Genomic DNA, 23,685 nt, shown 5'->3' on the forward strand with positions numbered 1-23,685 from the left:
AGGGGAAATTAAATTTCCAAACTTTTATGCCTATTTTGCTGGAAGATAGATCAGTGAATGAATTACAATGCAGTGTGAAATGTAGTAAAATGGAGCTACAAATGAAATGCCATGGAACTACAGAGGAGGAGTGACTGGCTCTACCCCGTGACAGACAGGACTCCAGAGGTGACACCTGAACAGGATCTGTAAACCTAAGTTTTACTGACAACATGAATCTGACAATAAAGCAGGCCACTTGGTTCTCTGGTCATTTTCATCTCCAATGGTGCACGTAGACAGGTTATAAATCAGTGAGGTGCCCTTACATGTTTGTTTTCTCTCTCTGAGCATCAATTTTCTCACCTATAAGTGAGAATAAAAATCCTTTCCCCTGGTGTGATCATGGTATGCAAATGTAACATTGTATTTGATGGTCCACTAAGGCAAAAATGATGCAACCAACAAAAAAAGTTCTATGATTTTTATCCTGCCACCAGCTCCTAATGTAGTCTCTAACTCCCTCCCTGGTGAAATTCCTCAGTCCTTCCTACTAAGTGACTTTTAACAGTGCCCCCACTGGTCTCCTCATGCTCTCAAGCTTGCCTGAGATCCATATGATAGTCAGATGGCCAAGCTGGGACACCCATTATCTTAGCAATGTCTCCAGCACATAGAAGATGCTCAATAAATGACAGGTCCTGTTACTCACATATTTTCCACTTCATCTGTTCTTTCCATCAATCCAATTTAAGGAAAATACATAAAGAAGATACATTTTGCCTAACCATCCCATCTTCTTATACACTCTTACTCTTGGACAACAAATTTAAGAGGAATGGTGAATTTCAGTTGCATGCAAAGCCATCTAAGTGAAAGAATTTGCTGGAGGCAAGGAGAAGGTTAGGAAACCCACATTCCAATTAGCTTTGCCACTGACCTATTATGGTGTTATCTCAGGTAAGACCAGTGCCAGTCAATAGAGGTGAACTCTCATAAAGATTAATGACGCTGCTGCTAGATAGGAACAAAATTATTCCAGCCCACTCTGTTTTAGAGTGAAAGTATCAGCGGAAATTGTACAAACAAGTGTGGTAGTATCCTACTTGGAATCATGTTTTCCCAGTACCAGGGGCTAAGCTTTGTCTGCAATGAATGTGTTCCCAAAATAATATTTTCAAATATATTTTTGCAAATTATTTATATTTTTAATATACTGGGAAATACACTAGGCAATTTCTTATAAATCAAAAAGTCATTTTGTGCTATGAATAATAAATCACATTTTTTCTTTAGATATTCTTTCTATACACTAAATCTGTGAAGAGTGAAACACTTCTGTTGTCCAGTATTACACCACACACAAAGTTTCCTACTTAAATTCTTAGAACCAATGGACAAATTGCCTGGCATATTTGGTGGATAAGGTTGGATAGGCAAATATATCATTCTTCAAAGTGCTATCTTTTAATAGTATGTACTTATTCTAATGTGGCTACCATTTAGAATTTCTCTTTTGAAATCTCCTTCAGAACCAGTTTTAAGTCATCTAAGTTTCTTTATAATTTATCCTTCATTTGAATCCAGAAAGTATTATCTAGCATAATCCAGCATTTTGGTTCTTTCCAAATAGTAAAACCTACCCAAAAAGTATGAGCAACTGCTTTCATTAAGGATATTCCAATGAGTGCTCAGAGGCAATTTCAAAGAGTTCATATGTTTTTGAGTGATGAAAGATTCGTTAAACTACAACCATAACCTTCCAGAGTGACTATCTTGAATGATAACCGTGTTTGGATGAGTGAATTCCAGTGCATTACAGAAGATTAGATATGTAAACACCTGCACATCCTGCTCAATAAGTGGCAATTTTCTTCTTCCCTTAAAAGAACTTTCCATTATTTTCAAGGCACACCTTTCATTATGCATGAACATAGCTGGAACAGTAAGCAGAATAATGGCCCTCCAAAGAAGTCGATGTTCTGATCCCTATAATATGTAAATATGTTACTTTACATAGCAAAAAATACTCTGTGGATGTTATTAAACTCATGATGTTGCTATGGTGAGATTATTCTGAATTATGTGGGTGACCTCAATGTAATCATAAAGGTTCTTTGAAGAGAAGTCCTTTGCAGGAGTCAGAGTAGAGGGAGATGTAACATTAGAAGTGGAGGTCAGCGTCAGGGAGAGACTTGAAAACACCACATTGCTGGCTTTGAAGATGGAGAAAGGGGCTACAAGCCATGGAATGCAGGCAGCCCCTAGAAGCTGAAAAAGGCAGGGAAAGGGATTGTCTCCTAGAGCCTACAGAAAGAACGCAACCCTGCCATCCCCTTGATTTTAGGACTTCTGACCTCCAGAACTGTAAGATAAACGTGTGCAGTTTTAAGCCATTAAGTTTGTGGTCATTTATTACAGCAGCAATGGAAAACTAATACAGTTGGAGACAATATCTAAATCCTCCCCACCTACTATAGATTGAGTGTTTGTGTCTTCCCGAAATTCATATATTGAAATCCTAACCCCCAATATAATGGTATTTGGAGGTGAAGCCTTTGGGAGGTGACTAGATTATGAGGGTGGAGCCCTCCTGAATGGGATTAGTGCCCTTATAAAAGAGGCCCCATTGATCTCCCCTGCCCTTTACCATGCACGCGAGGACACAGAGAAATGACTGCTGTCTATGAACCAGGGCGTGGGCCCCTACCAGACAGAATCTGCTGTCTAAGTCTTTGATCTTAGACACCAACCTCCAGAACTGTGGGAAATAAATATATGTTGTTTATAAGCCACCAGTCTATGGTATTTTTTTACAGCAACCTTAATAGACTGAGGCACCACCTTCCAGGCAGGTTCGAAGGCACTTATCTTCTGAGAGCCTTCTCCAAATAGAACTGGAAACATAACTGTAAGAGCAGGTTCTCCTGCCCGCCCCGCCCCGCCCCCCCCGCCCGTGCTTGTGTTTCCCTTGTTTGAGAAAAGTATCCTGCCCAGGAGCTGTTCCTTCTTTGTGGTTACTAAGGTGCCAATTCTCCCAATACTGCCTAGATGGGCTCCTTGGAGAGCACCCTGGTGCTGTCTGCCCAAATAGATGCACATGAAAACACTTCTACACCTTGACTGGTTCCAATGACAGACGTGCTCATTTTGAGTCTATCACTGTACAAAATTCACCTGTAATAAATGGTTAAAGTGGGAAAGAGTCCTTGCATGTGAAAAAAGAAAAAGAAAAACTATGCAAAGCCTGCTTCCATTGGCAATGCATTTGAGGATATGGGTTTGTTCATAAATCAATAAAAGCCTTCAAGCTGCTTTATGACTGAAGGGTACAGTCTTACGGCCACTGAGACTTTTTAAGACTCAATGAGAATGCATAGAAACACCAGCATCTGAGAAATAGCAGGAGTTATTTTTGTCTCTCTCATTCCTTTCTTCCCTCTTGTTTATGTCTTCTGAGTTGGGGCCGTTTCTAATTCAAGAGCCTTTGAACAGGAAGACAGACCATGACTGGGCATTTCCTGAGGCCATTAAGTAGGGGGCTCTGTGAGTAGTTCAGGAGCTGTGACACCATCTGAGCCAGAGGAAGATGACAGGAAGTAGCAGCTGCCCAGGGCGCTCACCTTTGATTCCCTGTGGCAGAAATCATCTCAATAAGTAGATTTATACAGTACAGCTAACTCGATGACAGTGGAGCTCCCCAAGTGGTTCAGAGTAATAGAAATTATTCATTGGTTATTCATTCATTCAACATCTACTATCTGCCAGGCGATGCAATGAGCACCTTAAGACTTTGCTCAACTGTCATCTTTTCAGTGAACTCTTCTCTAACCACCCTGTTTAAAATTGCAACCTCACACCTGCTCCTATACTGCCTCCCCTCTCCCCTGTTTAATTTTTCTCCATAGTTCTTATCACCACTGACGTAACTAATTTTACTTAATTGGCTGTCTTGTCTTATAAACTCTGTAAGGGCAGGGAATTTTCTTATTACCTGGAATTTGTATTTTGTGAGATAGTGCCTACACACACACAGAAGGTGTTCCATAAATATTTTTGAATGAACTCATAAAATACTTATAGGATCACTACTGTGTGCCAAGCACCACCCTAGCTGCAGAAGATAAAACTGAGCAGAAAAGAGAAAAATTCCTGCGCTTAAGGAAAGGAATTGCATTTTAGCGTAATCAATACAATTAGGTAATACAGAGACATATGGGAGCCCCTCAGGGGGCACCTAATCTGGATTTAGGGAGCCAGAGAGGGCTTCCTGGAGGAAGCACTGGCTAAACTGAACTCTGACAAGGGAGAAGGACATGAGAACTCCAGACAGGGGGAACAACATGTAGAAAGAAATGAGTCATGGCAGCCAGGTGCAGTGGCTCACACCTGTAATCCCAGCACTTTGGGAGTCCAAGGCGGGTGGATCACTTAAGGTCAGGAGTTTGAGACCAGCCTGGCCAACATGGTGAAACCTCGTCTCTACTAAAAAATACAAAAAGCCGGACGTGGTGGTGCGCGCCCGTAATCCCAGCTACTCAGAAGACTGAGGCAGGAGAATGGCTTGAACCCAGGAAGCAGAGGTTGCAGTGAGCCGAGATCGTGCCACTACACTCCAGCATGGGTGACAGAGCCAGACTCCATCTCAAACAAAAAAAAAAAAAAAAAGAAAAGAAAAGAAAAAGAAAGAAATGAGTCATGGCCAGGAGCGGTAGCTCATTTCTGTAATCCCAGCACTTTGGGAGGCCGAGGCAGGCAGGTCGTTTGAGCTCAGGAGTTCAAGACAACTCTGGGCAACATGGTGAAATCTCATCTCTAAAAAAATACAAAAAATTAGATGGACATGGTGGCATGTGCCTGTGGTCCCAGCTACTCAGAAGGCTGGGGTGGGAGGATCACTTGAGCCCCAGGTGCACTTCAGCCTGGGTGACAGAGTGAATAAATGAGTCAAGAAAGACCATGGTATGTTAAGGAATGGCTTCAGCATTGAGTTTGTGGTTGTATTTTGTGTGTTTTTTAATTTTTTTTTTTTTACAGTAAGAACCCTTAACATGAGCTCTACCCTTATAAATTTTCAAGTGCCCAATACAATACTGTTAACTATAGGCAAATGTTGTACAACAAATCTCTAAAACTAACAACTCTTGTATAACTGACAGCATGGAGTTTGAAGGAGGAAATGAGCAAAGAAGAAGATGAAAAAGTACCTAATGACGGATCACAAAGGGACTGACTTATAAGCCATATTCGTGAGTTTGGGCTTAATTCTGAGAGTTTCTACTGTAGGAATAGCATGATGAGATTTGTAATTTAGCAAGATCCCTTGCATGATCTCATCTTTTTTCAGATCAGATCAGACAGAACAGGACAAGTAAAGAGATTCTAAATAGTTTTAAGTGGCTAAAAAGAAAGGACTTGGTGACTTATTGGGTGTGTGAGTGAAAAAGAAAGAAGGATCAATTCATGTGTATTTGTTCAGGGCTCAGCAAATTTTTTTGAGCATATATTATATACACTTTCCCATGGGCAACTAGACATATAGCATGAAGAAGACTGTTCTTACCCTCATGAAGCTTCCTTCCTAAGGCATACTTAGGTTTCATTTTCTGACCCTCCCATTAGAATGTGTGGGAGAAAAATAAGCATAGATATGGGGAAGAGAGTTCCAAGCAAAGAGGACAGTATAAGGGTGAAGAACTTGAGCATGTCAAGTTTAAGAAATTGAAAGAAGTTACTAGTAGTAAGAGACTAAATTCAAGATGAAGATGGGGCAGATTATATAAGACAAAGTCAAGGAAAGGAGTTTGGATTTGCTCTTAGAAAAATTATTAGACTGTGTTGGGCAGGGGACCGATGTGATCTAATTTGTATTTTTAGATCGTCATTGCTGCTGGTGGAGTATTGACCTTTAAGGAGTAGAAGTGGATGTGATTAGACAGTCAGGGGGCCACTAAGTGCATGATGATCATGACTTGAAGCCACTTGCTAACTGTCGATGTGGATAGAGGTGGTTTGATGCATTCAGTAGATAAAGCCAATAGGATTTTCTGAGCATTCATAGAGGGGATAGGGGAAGTTGGAAAGAAAAGAAAAAGAGCCAAGAATGGTTCCTTAGTTATTGGCCTCAGTCACCGGGGGAATGGTTGTGCCATGTGGTAAAATGAAGAAAACTGGGGAAGAGAAGATGTGAAGCAGAAAATCAAAGCATTCTGCTTTGGTCATGTAGATTTGAGTTTCCTGTTAGACATCCAAGCAGAGCTTAGTATAGGTGGCTGAGTATATGTGTCTGGAGTTCAACAGAGAGGCTGAAACTGGAATTATGAATGTGGATGTCATTCTCATATAGATGGTGCTAAAGGTCATTGTATGATTAGGTCACAGTGGAGTGGGTATAAATAGAAAAGAGAAGAAAATGAAACTGAGCCATGGAGCACATTCAGAGACTAGGGGAAAGCAGGCTGAGGAGAGGCTAGTGTGGTAGAGGAGAACAAGGAGAATGTAGTATGTCCTGGAAGCCAAGTGAAGAAAGTGTTTCAAGGGGAAGTGTGACCCCTGGATATCAGACACTAAGGATTCAGACCTGAGCAACTAAGTCACTGGTGGTCCCATTCAGGGAGGGAAGAATCACAAGAGGAGGGATAATCTGGGAACAAAGATGAGTTATGTTTGAGCCTTGATGAGCTGTGGGGATTTGGGGCACATTCACATTAGATAAGTAGGTGGTTATATGGCTGTGGAGTTCAGGAGATAGATCCAGATTTGAGAGGTACTTTTGGAAGTCCTCAGCATAGGGATGATTTTTAAAGTCAGAACGGTAGGTGAAATCATTCAGGGTAAATGTGGAACAGTGAGAAGAGACACTATGGCAAAATCCTGAGAACACAATATTTGAGAGATGAGAGTAGATGCAGGAGCCCATAAGCCAGGAACGCGTAAAGGAGTCTGAAGAGGCTCGAGGGATGGAATGAAGGGCAGGGGATGGTTGAGAGCACCAAAAGAAGGAAGGAGTGTCAGATTCTTCGCTTAGTAAGAAGAGGACTAAAATGTGTCTGCTGGGTTAGAAAACAGGGAATGTTTTTGATCCATTTTGATCGTGTTTGAGGAACAGAAACCAGATTGCAGTGAATCGAGGTGTTGAATGGATGTTGATGAGATGGAGACAGTGGCTAAATGCAACTCTTTTAAAGAAGTTTGGCAGGAAAGGAAGTAAGAGGTGGGGTGAGAGCCAAAGAGTGGCACATGTAGAATGTGAAAATAAGACAGCCAAAGGATAGGTCCCTCAGAAACACCAACATTGAGAGGGACCAAAAGAACAAGATGCATCTACAAAAAGACAGAACAAAGGGCCAAAGAGGTAGGAGGGAAAAACAACAGATAAATCAAGAGAGGGAAAATTCAAGGAGAGAGTGGTTAGCAATGCCAACTACTGCAGAGAGGTTTAGTAAGATAAGAAGTCAGAAGCGGCCAGGCAATTTAGCCTTGGTGATCATAGTGAAAGGAGCTGTCAGTATTGCTGTAGCTTGAGGAATGAATGGAACCAAGATGCCAGAGGCAGTAACTGTAGATTGATCTTCACAGGCTGGCTGTGAAGAGGAAAAGATAAATAGCTACAGAGCCAGTGGGCATCGAGAATAAGACCAGGACCTGTATGGTGAAGGAACACAGCAAGCAGAAAGGGATGAGGATCCAGGAGGGAAGTGGGATAGCTGCTGGAGCAAAGCCTCAGAGACAGCAGATGGGGAGAGGGGACGGCTCCAAAGAACAAAGGGCAGAATTGCCTTCCCCACCAGGCAAGTCCTTAGGGAAAGAAACTGAGTGTCAACTGGAGGAAAGAAATGTGTGTTCATTGGCAGCTGTCCACCTGCACCTGGATGTAGAGTATTCACGCCGGTATCCTCTGCATCTATAGCAATCCTGGTCACTTAGTAGGCATTCAATAAATATCTTTTGGATGAGTAAATAAGTGACTAGTATAAGGTAATAAAAATCTGATTTTTGCATTTTTCTTGCTCTGTCACATAGGCTGGAGTGCGGTGGTATGATCCTAGCTCACTGCAGCCTCAAACTTCTGGGCTCAAGTGATCCTACCACCTCAGCCTCCCACGTGGCTGGGACTATAGGTGTGTGCCACCACTCCTAGCTTATTTTCATATTGTTTGTAAAGATGGGGTCTCACTTTGTTGCCCAGGCTAGTCGTGAACTCCTGGCTTCAAGTAATCCTCCCACCTCCATCTCCCAAAATGCTAGTACAGATGTGAGCCACCACACCCAGCAATTTTTGCGGTTTTCTAACGAAACCTGGAAATAAACCTAGAAATAAAACCCAAAAAGTATAAGATGTTTTCCTCTGGCTTTTGAAATTGTTTCTCCATACTATTTTAATGTGGAGAGGAATCAAAAGTAATGCAAAATCAATGTAGAATTAATATTTTATCAGAAATATTTTATTTCCTTCAATATATGCTTTGAAATGTGTACTTGCTTTAATGTTACTGTTAATGTTCCTATGTTCATGAATTCTATAAATTAGAAATACAAGTTAGAGTTTGGCTGACTTAAGACAACCACTTCTCCAAAAATACCCAAGGTAGCCACACAGTATCAGAAAACGAATGGTTCTAATTCTCATGCACTTTGTCTTATAACCTATACTTTATTTAATGTAAAAAATGCAGAGGAACACCCCCAACCAGTGACCATTTTTCAATAGCCTCAGAGTTTTCTCTCTCTTGCATGGTACTCTCAATGTAAGAGAGAGCTCACAGCTGCTAGACTGATTTGAGGCTAATCCAGTCTAGACAACTTTGATGACTGGATCCTGTATAGTTTCTGCTCCACCTGGGCCTTGATTACTTAAGCTCATTTTATATAAGGAGAATAACAGACCTGTGATCACATCCTGGCTCTGACATTGCCAGGTGACTTCAAGAAAGTTACCTACTATCTTTAAAACTCCATTTCCTCATCTGTAAAATGGGAAAAATAAGAACATGTATCAGGGAGCCTGGCATATAGTAGGCACTCAGTAAATGTTAATTCCTTGCTTTTTACTTTTAGAATCTGGTTCGCTGATGATCAGAACTTGTTTTTAAAGCTGATAAAAGCTTTGATGATACCCGATGATCCTCAACAAGGAGGATCTTGCCCCCGGGACAGCTCTGCTCTCACCGAAGGCAGATTTCCCCGCAACTGAGCTAGAGAGCTTGTGTCTAATTATCTGTATGTTCCGGTCACCTAGATTTCTAGGTACTTGTCCCAGATTTTCAGTGCATGGCAGTGTCATTTCTTTCTTTCTTTCTTTTCTCCTTTGAGAGCTGAAGCCAAAAGTAAAGTGAATAAACTTGAGCAACTAGAAAGTTCGGACGACTGGCACAAGGGGACATATACAATTTACACATTTAAATTCCTATTGGTAGGAAAAGAAAAGTAGTTTGGTAGAAATATTTTTCTAAATCCAAAAAAATAGGGTATTTCCTGGAAAAGGGCTGTTATATATAGTTAGCACAGTGACACATTTGATTAGCTTAGCTCTCTTGGACAATGTGATGGAAACATGGCTTTATCCAACATGAATATTTTAAGACAGTAAAACCTAAACAGTAAATTCTAAGGTATAGGGTTTGGAAGGGGAGAGCGTTGTGAATAACATAGCTCTGAGAAGGAAAAAAAATCTCAGGGAGAGAGTGTAAGAGAGGTGGTGGCTGTCTACCAAAAAAGTTTGTTCCAGATGAAATATACTACTCCCTGGAATTACACTCCTGGTCAGATTTTCAGATGCCTCTGGGATGGTGACAAATCCAGGCCACAGAATTAAAATGGTTATTGATTGTATGTGAATGTATGTTCCACAAAATATTTTCTACTCTCTTCAACTGGCCTGTCAGCTTAAAGAAGACTTCTGGTGTGTGTGTGTGTGTGTGTGTGTGTGTGTGTGTGTGTGTGTGTGACTGAAGTTTGTCCTTTTAAAGATCCTTCCCTGTTAACACTTCAGTTTTACTCACTGGAGATGAATTTATATATGTCACTTTTAGAAACATGGGAGAATTGCCAATTAGAAGCAGAGGAAGGGAGAGTGGGGAAATGTTCTCTTTCCTAGAATCACCTACCAGTTGCCTCAGGTTTAGCCTCTGACAGCTGGGCCACTTGAGGAGAGCTCTTTGCCTGTGATAGCCAGAGGGGAGCATTAGTGAGGATCTGAAGACTGGCAGAGGAGTCTCTTTTGGGCACAGACCATTAGAAAGAGGGATGAGGTCACCTCATTATGCTCTGCTGGAATTGGAGAAGTTTTTTAAAAATAAACTTTTTAAAATAAACCATCAGCTTCCCTTGAAAACACTGACCTGACTCTTGTAGATTTTTGCACTCTCATACATAACATATGTTGTTTTATATATTTTGAAAGAAGTACAGATGCTCCTGGACTTATGATGGTGTTACATCCCTATAAACCCATCATAAGTTGAAAATACTGTAAGTCAAACCATCCTAAGTTAGGGACTGTCTGTATATGCTCGAGAGAGGAAATTTGGAAACCACAGAGAATTTGGGCCATGGAGTTGTGAAGATTCAGTTATCCCATTCAAAGATAACCATTGTTAACATTTTATTCTTATAGATTCTAATTTTCTCCATCCAGAAATTTTTATGCCTAATACTATGATATGTAGATGTGTAATCAAGAAATAAATTTTTACATGGACATGTATGTCATCTAAAGCAAGCATGGTATAGAGGGAATGTAGAAGGACTCCTGTCCTTCCCATGATACCACCCAGGTCAGGGAAGACTTCCATTCCCTTCTAAAAGCTGAGATGATGGGAAAAAACTGTCTCTCTCTCTCTCTCTCTCTCTCTCTCTCTGTCTCTCTCCACCTTTCATTCCCTACTTGCTCCACCCCAAAGAGGAAATAGCTAAAGTTAATATCCAGTAGGAGACTTTACCACTTGGTGGAGTTGTGATGCTTTAAAAGAAAACTAAAAGTTTTGAGGAAAAAAAAACTACAGTGCTTCATTTCTGCCTGCTCTATGTCCCTTGCTGGAAAGACCCCTGAAATACAGAGTCCAAGACCTGAAGACCATTTCCCCCAGGATATCTGGCTAAGAAAGTTTAGGCTAAGTTAAATTGGAGTGGGAGATGGGAGGCAACACTGCCTTCTCCAATCCAGGTCTAAAATTAATACAGCTGTTTGATCTCCATTGGTTCTTGGGGTCTTTTAGGTGAACCATGTAGAATACAACCAATTTGACCTACAAATGTGGCAGTTTCAAATGAATCAAGCTATTATTTTCTGCCAGTTAAATCCAAGAAGAGAGGAAAACTAGGTGATTGGGACCACAGCATCCAACATTAAAGAAGAAAGCAGAACATGTAGTATTTTAGACACAAAAGACAGCCTCTAAATAGACATTTTATTAGAATGAAAACATAGTACTATACTCAGCTTTTCTGAAGGTAGTTAAAAGCCATAAGTTGAAGATAAAGAACAAGCATTGCCGAGTTGTTAGGTTTGTAAGTAGAAAATGGAAATGCTATGGAGATTTCCTGAAATCACTGTTCTTAATTTGCAGAGCAGTTTTCCAATCTTAGTTACCTAGATTTCCTTGTCATTTTCATCCATGTTGCAGAGCATATAAGTCAGAAAGCATAAAATACCATAATGTACTAACTTTATTACACTCTGATTATTTTTTTCATGAGTTAAGGTAATTATTTGAACAGGTAAAACTGAAGTTACAGATTTGATCTTTTAGAATAAAGCACTTCCTGCTTTTATGGAAAGAAGTAACCTACTGGCCTTTTCCTGCACTTCCGGGCAAAGCTACTCATTCTTTTGAAAATACAATGAATTTTGTTATTACTTTGGATTATTTGATGGAACTTTGCATAATCAACTCAGAAAAGCTAACAGTAGGCTAAAGTATAACATTTAAGTGCTATGTGACTATCTAATTTTTCTAACGAAAACCCTCTATCTTGTTTATCTGACATCGATATCACTGTGCTCTTTTCGAAAAGGGTAATTTTTACCCAACTGATATTTTCCAGCAGTAAATACAAATATCCAAATTCAAAATTTCATTTGAAACTCCATAAAAGTTTGGAGAAAGATACAGATTTTCCCCCAAAGTCTTCATTTAACATTTGACAATGAGATAATGGATGTAAAAGCTCTTTGAAATCCCTGGGGATTTTTTAAGATGGGCAGGGATGTTGAAGACTAAAAAATATGGCAGTAAATTTCATCTGAAGGGAAAAACAGATGAGAATAGCCCAGATAATTCTGAAAACAATGAGTAATGAAAACCAATTTGCCTTAGAAGACATTAAAAATGCATTGGTAAAGCTACAGCAATTAAAGCAACATGATACTGTTGGTAGTATGCTATATAACATGACCCTAAAATGGATCTTAATATATATGAAATATACTACAGAGAAAATATTGCAGAGCAACAAGAAAGGGACCGATTATTCAACAGATGCAGTGAGAAGGTTGACTGTAATAAGAAACTGAATTAGCTATTAACTTAATTTCATGCAACAAAATATTCTAGATGAATTAAAATTTTAAATGTTAAAAAAGGAATCATAAATAACTAAAAGAACACATAGATGACTTACCATAGTTGACTACTTCACTGATTTGGGGAGAGAGAAGAAGTTTTTTTAAAATGAGCTTATAAATAAATATTTAAACCCATAATTTTTTTAAAGCTATAAAAAATTTTCAACAAATACGATAAAGGTCTAATAGCCTTAATAATATATAAAGATATTTTATATATCAGTAATAATACTAATACTTCAATAGAAAGAAAAAGTTTTGCTTCATCAGTAATCACATAACAAATTTAAAACAATTATAAAAGTTTATGTTTGATATAAATTGGCAATTAAAAAGATAATGTACAAATTGATAGGAGTACAGTAAGATTGGAACATTCATACTCTGAAATTGAACAAGTAAATAGCCACTAACTTTGTGGAGAAAATTTTGACAGTATGCATCAAGAGTTTTTAAAAGTGTATACTCTTTAGACCTATCATTTCATGGTTGGGAATTTATCCTAAGATAATATTCAGAGATATAGGCAGAAGCTCATATTTAAGTGTGTTGTTTGAAGCATCATTTATAATTCAGAAGAACAGGAACAAATAAAATCATCAAAAATACAAAAATGATTAAAATAGTACTTTATAAAAATATTGACAAATACCTCATTTAAAAATGGGCAAATAATTTGAATAGATATTTTTCAAAGAAGATACAAAAATGGCCAATAAGCATACTAAAAGGGGTTTAATATCATTTGTCACTAGAAAAATGCAAATCAAAATCATAAGGAGATACCACTCCACACCCAGCAGGATAGCAAAAATCAAAAAAAAATACAGTAACAAATGTTGATAGGATAAAGAGAAACTAGAACCCTTGTACATTGCTGATGCAATTGCAAAATGGAATGGACACTGGAAACGAGTTTAGCAATTCCTCAAAGTGTTAAACACTGAGTTACTATATGACCTGGCAGGGCCACTTCTCAATATCTACCCAAAGAAATGAAGCCCACATGTTCCTCATAAAAGCTTGCTTGAAAATGTTCATTGCAGTATTATTTATAATAACCCGAGTGGAAACAACCTAAATGTTCATCAACTGAGCAATGTGTAAGTAAAACATGATATATCCATACAGTGCAATATTATTCAGCAGTAAAAAGGAATGAGGTGTGATACATGAACAACATGGATGAACCATGAAAACATCATGTTAAATGAAAGAAACCAGTCACAAAGGGTCACATATTGTATGATTTCATTCATATGAAATAGTCAGAATAGGTAAATCCATAGAGACAGAAAGTAGATTCATGTTTTCCAGGAGCTGCGAGGAGAGAGGAATGTACAGTAACTGCTAGTGGGTATGGAGTTTCTTTTGAGGATGGTGAAAAGGTTCTGCAATTAGATAGTAGTGATGGCTGTACAACTTCATGAATACACTAAAAACCACTAATTGCATACTTTAAAAGGGTGAAATTTATAGTATATTTATTATATCTCAACAATGTTAAGCTAAATCTAATGATATGATAAAGTATCTATATTACAGGTTTAGGGTTTTTAATTTTTTTTTAAAAAGAAGGCAACTTCTTTTGGGTGTCTTTATCCTAACCTGGGAGTCCCTGGAGTGCAGGGACAGTTTTATCTACCTTATCACAAAGCCTGGCTATGCCCATATAAAGCAGTCACACAACAAAAAATTATTAAATAAATGAATGTAGTGTTTCCTTATGGTGTTATGAATTTCCTGAGGGAAGAAAGAAAGGATATCTTGTTCATCTATATATGCCTTCACTGTCTCCACTCAAAACCTGGGATTTGGTAAATGCCCAGTAAATGTTAGCTGAATGAAGGAATAAACTTTTCCTGGCTTTATTCTTCCTCTAATTCTGCAGTTCTCATGACTTCCTCACTACCATTCCGCTAATTTCATTTAACCTATTTCTTCTACAAAATATGAATTTTATCCCTGTAATATTAGTTGTGTGTATCTACGCCTTTATCTGTGAATGTATTTAATTGACTTGTGTCTGTCTCTCTAATGTCTTTGTGATTATAACTGAATTTATAAAACTCTGAAGTTACTCTGTTCACTTGACTGGATGAGGCCAACTGGCACTTGAATGATGGTGATGATGCAATATTTTTGACCTACACAGATTCCATTGCACAATCACTATTATAAAGTTATATGGTTGTGATAAATGCAATTGTACTACATGACTCTCAAAATTGATGCAAAGTGATTAAACAAAGAAAATAATATAAATTCTGTCCCCATGGCATGTCTTATAACCACACGAAGCCCAACAGCCTCACCTGTGGTGTGATACCGTAGTATCCAGTCAATATCATACTTGGCCTTGGATTCTCTCCTGAAACATCCAGAGGCCTTCCCTGGTGCTGACTGATGAAGGAATTCCATTTCATGAGACTTAGGCCATAAAAATATGCTTACTGCAAAATGGCCAACTATCTCCTCTTCTTGGATTTGGGCTGGCTCAAAATTATTCAGAACAACACTATATACAAATATGCATATATACATATGCATACACAAGCATAATAGTCAACACATTTTCTTTGTAGAAAATTTAAATTAAAGTGCACAGTGTCAGAGTAACAGAATGCAGGTCAGCAGGATTTAGGGCCCACGTGAACGCACACAGGGGCTGGGGCTTTGGGCTTTGGTAAACGCTCAATAAATGTCAGCTGAATGAAGAATAAACTTTTTCTGGCTTTATCTCTCCTTTAATTCTTGAACTCTCATGACTTCCAAGGGGGTTTTGCAGGAAAGAGCCAGAGAAACAGAGAAGAGAGTGAGGTTCCCTTGGATATTGAAGGGAGTGGGGCTGTAGCAGCTGGCCGCCCACTTGGCAGGGGTGAGGCAGAAGCACCGATGACCCAGAGGACTTCCTCTCTCTGCTTTTCCTAACTCCCTCTATCCCACCCCTCTGGGCCTGGGATGTGCCAGCAGTTGCCCGAAGCCCCTGGTAGCATTGCTAAGGGGAGACAGCCCCCTAATCCCCATCCCATGTTACTGCTCCACAGCCTGTGCCTCTCCCTGCATCCCAGACTTAGAGTTGTGAACTCTTGTGGACCAAAGACTTGTAAAATATTCTGTACAACCGGGATACAATTGGGGAGACACACCAGCTGTAAAGAGGGTTTGCAGCCTGAAGGCAGATCTCACAGACACTCAGAAAATGTTCCATCTTCATGAGACTGTCCACTACTGGGACAGCTTCATGACCGTGTTTGAGGGGGCTGCGCGCATCATCATGAGCACACTTTCGGAAGTGTGGGTGTCTAAAGCCAGGTTAAGGGGTCTGCGGAGTGCTGGCAAAGGAAGGGAGCATCCACAGAAGTCCAGAGAGAAGCTCGAGTAGATTTTGGCAGGAAGGAAGGGATGGGATGCGTGTGTGCAGGAGAGGGCATAACCAAATGTGATTAAAGGCCACAGAGAAAGGCACAGTGATAAGATGGTCAGAGATCAGCTGGAGTGGAAAAGAAAAAGAGGTAGGGAGAAAGAGGGGAAATTAAATGACGCTTCAATCTTCCTGTACATATACATATTTTTAAAATTTTAGTGCTACTTAATGTTGACTGTCTTCTGTTGTCTTAAAAGTAATGTCAGCATGAACCTTTTTTATTTAAATAACTTTTGGAAGCTGCACTTGAACTCCGATCTAGCAGTCCAGACGCTAGTGTTTTAGCCCCAGTTCTAATACTAATTTGCTTTTCTCTTAGACCATCAGTTCCCTTATTTATAGAGTAGATACAGTCATAACTCCCTTAAAGGGCTGTTGTGAAGATTTACTTTGTCTACCATAAAAATAACATAATCGTTTTTACAAACTGTAAGTGCAAACTTAATGCAACAAACTGTAAATGTTGTTTAAAACTACAGGGTTCAAGCTGGGTGCTGTGGCTCAGGCCTGTAATCCCAGCACTTTGGGAGACTGAGGCAGGAGGATTGCTTGAGCCCAGGAGATTGAGGCAAGCCTGGGCAATATAATGAGACCCCATCTCTATTTAGAAAATGAATTTAAAAGAAAACTACAAGGTTCAAATTGTCATCCTGTTGCTATCACCATGACTTCAGAGACTTTTCTCCAGCCATTGTGTACTGTGTGCCTCCATGTCTCTATCTTTTTGTTTGTTTTGTTCTGTTTTGTTTTGTTTTGAGACAGAATCTCACTCTGTTGCCCAGGATGGAGTGCAGTGGCACAATCTCAGCTTCTTGCAACCTCTGCCTCTCAGGTTCAAGCGATTCTCCTGCCTCGGCCTCCCAAGTAGCTGGAATTACAGGCATGCGCCATCATGCCTGGCTAATTTTTGTATTTTTAGTAGAGACAGGGTTTCTCCATGTTGGCCAGGCTGATCTCGAACTCCTGACCTCAAGTGATCCTCCCGCCTCAGCCTCCCAAAGTGCTGGGATTACAGATGTGAGCCACTGTGCCCGGCCGTGTCTATAAAATTAGAAAACAGAATCGTAGACACCTCTGGCATGTGTTGCCTGAGGATTCAAGGCATAAGGAGAATAAAATTCATTTAAATCCTTAGGGGGAAAAAAGGAATCTATGTAAATCTAAGAGTAATAAACACTTCACTTTTCCATTAAAGTATTTTTAATGTCCTTGGAGATTTTTCAGAGCATAAGATGGTTATAAAATAATATTTGTTTATTTTTTCATGTGGATATTTTATAATTTCTTTTTAGATTCAGAGATGTATGCAAAGAAAGTTAAATCTACTGAAAAGATTAATGGCAATCAGAAGAGGAGTTTTTGTTTGTTTGTTTGTTTGTTTTCTTTTTTAACAGTTTCAGTTATAATGCTTCTCTTTTCTACCTCTCTAACAACCACTTAGCCAAGGAATTAAGCTACGAGAAAACTGTTGAAAAATTATTTTGTCAGTATGTTTTATGTTATGTGACCACGAGGGGAAAGCTGAAGGCAAAAATCACTAAAAAAGAATAGCCTGTTTACTAAGAGCAGCTGCCAAACAGTTTCTCTTCAACAGTTACAGATGCCATGGTGAGAGCTTCAGCTGTAGCAATTAAATATTCCTGTCATTGACCTTCACTAAAACATTGTCCAAAAAATTATTATGACATAACTTCTGCTGATACTAACAATTTGTGTGACCTTGAGCACATCATTTCACCTCTTAGGACTTAGGAAGCCTCAACTATTAAATAAAAGGGTCTTGGTGATTCTAAACTGGGGAGATACTGCCCTCCAGGGGCGTTTGCAAATGTGTAGAATGTTTAACGGTCAAGGCCCAGCAATGCTAACTGCCCTGAAGAGAGTATGAGACAATCTTGCAAAATCAGTTGTCCCACCCTAAATGCCAGTAGCAACCTTGATTATCTCTAATGTCCCTTCTGACAGTCAGTGATACCATATGTCTGACAATTCATTGATTTATTCAGCCACCAATTGCTGAGGCCCCATTGTATGATAAGCACCAGGCTTCTCTCCTCAAATGCCCCAGAAACACTGGCTTGATTGTATCCTTCTTTAAGAAAAATTATGATTATATTCTTCTTTCCCTTCTCTTCTTTCTAAAAGTTTGCACTTACCCACAGGACCACCTGACACTTACAAATAAGGATTTTCCAACTCAAACCATTAGGGGAATAGATCTCAGGACTCATCAAGTGCTTTGGCTTTTCTAATGACACTGAGAACCTAAAAGCTCACTTCAGCTCTCCTCAAAGATTGGACCATGGCCTAGCTTGCCCTCAATAATTCAGGAATAGAGGCCTTCAGCTCCACTGACTGAGGGCTTCCAGCCAGATAATGAAACCCTAATTCTGTAGTGTGCAGCTAAATATTTCAACTTGATTCAATCATTTTTAATTTTTAACACAAAACACCAACTGTTTTATGCCCAGTGAACAGTTTTCAATGACAAACTGAAATTTCCTAATACACTGAAATAGCATCTGAGGCTAGCTGTAAAACCTACCTTAGAGCATATTACCACATCATTAACTCACATTGCTAATTAACTGCAGTGAGCAACTGTGTGCTGTAGTACAATCCTACCTGCCACCACCTCCTTCCTGTAGTCCCTCCAAGAGTGCTGTGACCTTTGGGCTCAGCCCCCAGCCATCACAGTGCTACTTAGCATTCACGTGGTCCTTCCTCACCTTATCATCTCAGCAACCTCAGGGATAGCTTACTATTCTGAGTGCTTGTTTCATTTTGCAGAGGAGAAGACCAGTGCACAGAGAAACATGAGCATCTGTCCAGGTCACAAAAAGCTTTGGGGATAGAGGGGATTCACAATGCTATTTGCAGTGCCAAGAAGCCACTCTGATGTTCAGGGATGCTTTGCAAATACGCAAACCTTTTCCAGCCTTCAGTGAATCTTGGAGACTCTATTTTGATGTTTCTGGTCATTAAAAATCTTTGTATATATTTGTTCAATAACTCTTATTGAATACTCCTCTTAATCCCTGCAGTGTTCTGATGCCAATAATCCTGTGCTAATTAAGTACTATTACAATTGGAACTACAGAGGAGAACTACAGCGTTCAACAAAAGCATCAAACAGGACTCGACCTAGCCTGGGGATCTAAGAGGCTTTCCTGAGGAGGCAAATTATAAGTGCAGGCCTGAAGGATAAAGGAGGAGGAAGTTCAAGCAGTGGAGCTCCTCCAGAAGGAGGAGTGTACATAAGTGAAGGCCCTGGGGCATGAAGGAGAGGCTTGTTCCATGTAGCAGAGGATGTTAGCTCAGTCTAGGTGGCAGAAGTGGGAGAGGGTGGCATGAGTAGATTTGAGAGATGTTTGGAAGATTAAATTGGCAGAATTTGGTAATCAATAGGATATAGGCAATGAAAGTGAAGGAGTATTGAGGATCACTGCCCTGTACTGGCAGCTGGGTGGTAGAGGCCACTTGTTTAGAATTCCAGCAAGGTGATATACTGGATGGTTGGACAAATCATAAGTTCCTCATGTGGTACAAGGAACTTGCAGTTCTATGTGACATCACTTTGTCTAAGAAAGACCCTGTCTTGGATAGTGTATGCAGAGGTCTTACCACACAGTGTGGTAGAATCTGAATTAGTTCCATGGAGCCCAAAGAGTGTGTTTGAAAGCAGAGTTATAGACCAGCAATGAGGGCCTCGTGATTTAAGAATTACTTTCATATGTAGTATCTCTGAGGTTCATGCTGATCTTTGGGGAAAGTTGTTATCTTCATTTTACTAACAGAAATTTGAGGCTCCTGAGCTTGTGATTTGCCCAAGGTCACACAGCTGTAAATGAGAATCTGTACTCAAATTCAGGTCTTCTGGCTCCTGGCACAGGGGTCTTCTCATTTCACCACATTATCTCTCTACATAATTGGGGCAAATTCTCTATCAACTCTTTGGACTTACATGTCAGATGGAATCTCACTATTTGTACAAAATATATAAAAAATGAAATCAAATTTTTTTGCTATACTCTATTCAACTTTCTTTAAAAAATTTTTTTTCTAATAGTTCTTTTAAGTATTTCTACTTTTGAGACTCATGTTTGTATTTATATTTAGAGCACTTTTTTATTTTAAGAATGAAATGACAAGAACAGATCAATTTTTACTGGTAGCAGGAAGACAGCTGTCCAGGAGAAATTAAATTCAACTTTTGTCTAATTTCTAATAATTCATAAAACATTATAAGACCTCTGCACCCTCATCTCCCATTCCTGGATCTACTCGTAAAATAGGGGGACAATGTAAAAAGGCTGGGTGTACTGTCCCCGAACCAAAGATGTTCCCATGGAGCATGGCCTGGCCCTGAAGAAGACAGGAGGCAGAGCTGTCCCGGCACCTGGAGGCAGGAGACTCTTCACCACCAGCCTGTCTTATCAATTTGCCTTCTCCCCTTTCCCTTAAAGTTTGGGGGATGTTTACAATTAAGTAAATAAATAAAGCTAATTTCCATTTATTTCAGAGTCTGTTTTAACTACATCAAGTCTGGGTCTACACAAAATCTCAGGTTCAGGGGAAAGGCAGAACCCTTTCTGCAGAACTAAATTACTTTTCCCTATTACATGGAATGCTTCCTCCTGAATCTCCTGTTGTTGTTTACCTTCATCCCTCCCAATAGCTCCTGGACTGTTTTGTGATCCCAGTCGTGATTTTGCTCTCCTGGTTCTTCCTGCTGATCCGGTACAAGGCTGTGCATTTCATCGGCATCGTTGTCTGCATCCTGGGAATGGGCTGCATGGTGGGAGCAGATGTGCTTGTGGGAAGACATCAGGGAGCAGGTGAGTCTTCGGACGTTCACCAGGTTCCTTACCTCTGCGGGTGAGGCCAAGGCAAGAAATGGAATGTTCATAGTTGGGTGAAAACAAGGACCTTAGGAACCTGGATTTCCCACTATCTGTGTCCTGTTCATGTTTGTTCCCCACACCTGAAACAGGGCACACAGGAGGTGCTTAATGCATGTTTCTTGAGTGCATGAGTTTGCAAAATACAGCTTTCATGCCCTTTCTGCATCCATTCAGAAACATGCAGACAGTGTTTAAAACTGAGAGTCATGACCTACCAAGAAGATGTTTTGGAGGTCAATCCATTCCTGAACCAGCTGCCTGGCCCAAGCCCTGGTCCTTGGTAGAGTTGGTGGTAATGAGTTAATTCACTCCTGAGCCACAGGGCCTTCCACACATTTCCCCAACCCCAAACCTTTCTCTGTCAAGCCAGAGAAAGACTGAGCTTTCAAACTACTGGGTGAAGGTTGGTTTATAGGCCCACGAGTAAATAAAGTTTGAGGACTAGTTAGGAGTGCTCCATAATTTTAGGAGGGAGAGTTAAGTTCAGTCTTCTCACACATGGTTTTTAATTTGTTTTGCGAGGAGGGGTTATGGGTATCAATTAGAGTTTATAAACCCATAAGGTAAAGCTGCATGATTCACTCATCAAATTGCTGTGAATCTGCTGGGGGAGCCCTGAGTCAGGGTGGTTTCCAGAAGACTCTTTTTAAAGCATTGCAATTCTTTAAAATATACCAAAATTTTAGCTACAGAAGGGTTTTTGGAACAGAAAAAAAAAATGACCTTCTTTGTTAACATTAGAAATGGGATAGAAAGTACCCACTTTTCTATAGTTCTTGGAATTGCCCTTTCTTCTAGGAAATTAGATGATAAAGAGTCAAAAGTGGACCGTTTCTCTTTATGAGACAAGGTCACGTTAAGTCTCTGAAACAATGTCGTGTATGTTGTATCATAGAACTTTATAACTGAAAAGGACCTTGTTCAACTCCTTTGTAATTGACATATGTGAACACCAAGATCCATCCAAACCAAGTGAATTGCCCAAAGTCACAGAGCCGACAAAGCAGAGACTGGAACACAAGGCCCCCGGCCTCCAGGGCAGGCCTCTTTCTCTGTCCCATGTTGCTGGGAGCTGAAGATACAACATAGAACAAAAGAGAGACAGCCTCAGCCTCACACATCCACACCATCTACACAACACCATCAGTCCCCACTTCAATAGAAATCTGAAAATAAATACCTCAGTGTTTCCCAGATTCTCTTCTATGAAACACTGGTTCCATGATATATTGATAGACGTCATATGAAAAGGCCAATATTATGCTATATACATGTAGTAATGTTGATATGAATAATCTTTTTGGACCAATCAGATAATATTTTTGTCTTATACAATGTGGCCAGTTGTTCTAAAGTCATATATATATATATATATATATATATTTTTTTTTTTTTTTTTTTTTTTTTTTTTTTTTTGAGACAGAGTCCCGCTCTGTTGCCCAGGCTGGAGTGCAGTGGCGTAATTTCAGCTCACTGCAACCTCCACCTCCCGGGTTCAAGTGATTCCCCTGCCTCAGCCTCCCAAGTAGCTGGGATTACAGGCACCTGCCACCACACCCAGCTAATTTTTGTATTTTTAGTAGAAACGGGGTTTCATCACATTGACCAGGCTAGTCTTGAACTCCTGACCTCAAGTGCTCCACCAGCCTCGGCCTCCCAAAGTGCCAAGATTACAGGCATAAGCCACTGCGGCCGGCCTAAAGTTGTAATTTCATTACACTTTCTCAGCTTTCCGCACACTGTGTAAATACAGGCTAAGCAGAAGCAAGTACCCTTAGTTATAAAAACTCTATCTTCATGAACCCCAGCCATTCATCTTGGCCATCATCTTGCATTCGATAGTCAACTATAAAGATGAACACTTAAGCCTAGAATGTTAAGCTAATTTGAATTGATTTCACTAGATTGTATTCATTAATCCTGTAAAAAATGTTGTTTTGATTTTAAATGAAGTGTTAGAAAAGAAGCAAAACTGCTTAAGAAAAAGAAAGTAAGTCTGTTAGAGAGTCTTTCCAAAGTGTCATTTTTAAAAAAACAATGTAGATGTGGCTAAAACATACTGGAGTGGAATTTGGTTTCTCCATGTGAATCTGCTTAAGGCCCACAGCATCATTGCTTTTGTGATATACAAAGCATCAGTGTTAACAGAATTAAGCTTTATCATTGTGGAGCACCTTCTGTGCTATTGAAATGGTGCCCAAGTACATAGAATGATGTTTTAAGACCAGCCCAGATATAGGATCCAAGGACTCATTTTATAAAATTATGATTGGACATGCTCTGCCTCTATAAAAATATTAAAGTAGGCAGCAATTTAAGCCATCACAGAGAACATATTTTTTTAAAGAAAAAAAACCCCACTGGTTTTGAGGTCAATAGAATCCTAAAATTGTTACATATCATTATCAAAAATATTCCTTTTTTTTCATGTCTATGGCAGAGTTGGTTCAATTGCATTAATCAGCCAGGGTCACAAAACTTTTCTAAAATACTGCAGGTACTCACCAGAACATAAGTCAGGCATCCAAGTCCATATAAGATGTCATCACCAGGCCAGGCACATTCAGAAATCCCAACGACTCAAGAGGCCAAGGCAGGAGGGTCACTTGAGGCCAGGAGTTAGAGATCAGCCTGGGCAACACAGTAAGACCCCATCTCTACAGAAAAAATTAGCCAGCATGGTGGTGTGCACCTATAGTCCTGCCACTTGGGAGGCTGAGGCGGGAGGATCGCCTGAGCCCAGGAGTTTAACGTTATAGTGAGCTATGATTGCACCACTGCACTCTAGCCTGGGCAACAGAGCAAGACTC

The 23,685-nt window shown here is 39.9% G+C and overlaps 1 protein-coding gene across 1 annotated transcript in view; it reads left to right on the forward strand.

The window, feature by feature from the left end:
• SLC35F1 (solute carrier family 35 member F1) overlaps nt 1-23,685 on the forward strand; it is a 409,574-nt gene that overhangs the window by 338,197 nt on the left and 47,692 nt on the right. The window contains exon 4 of the mRNA XM_063605436.1: nt 20,650-20,809. Within this exon, the coding sequence (XP_063461506.1) occupies nt 20,650-20,809 (160 nt within the window). The remainder of the gene's footprint in view (nt 1-20,649; nt 20,810-23,685) is intronic.

The sequence above is a fragment of the Pan paniscus genome, chromosome 5 (assembly GCF_029289425.2).
Source record: "Pan paniscus chromosome 5, NHGRI_mPanPan1-v2.0_pri, whole genome shotgun sequence".
NCBI classification, from domain to species: Eukaryota; Metazoa; Chordata; class Mammalia; order Primates; family Hominidae; genus Pan; species Pan paniscus.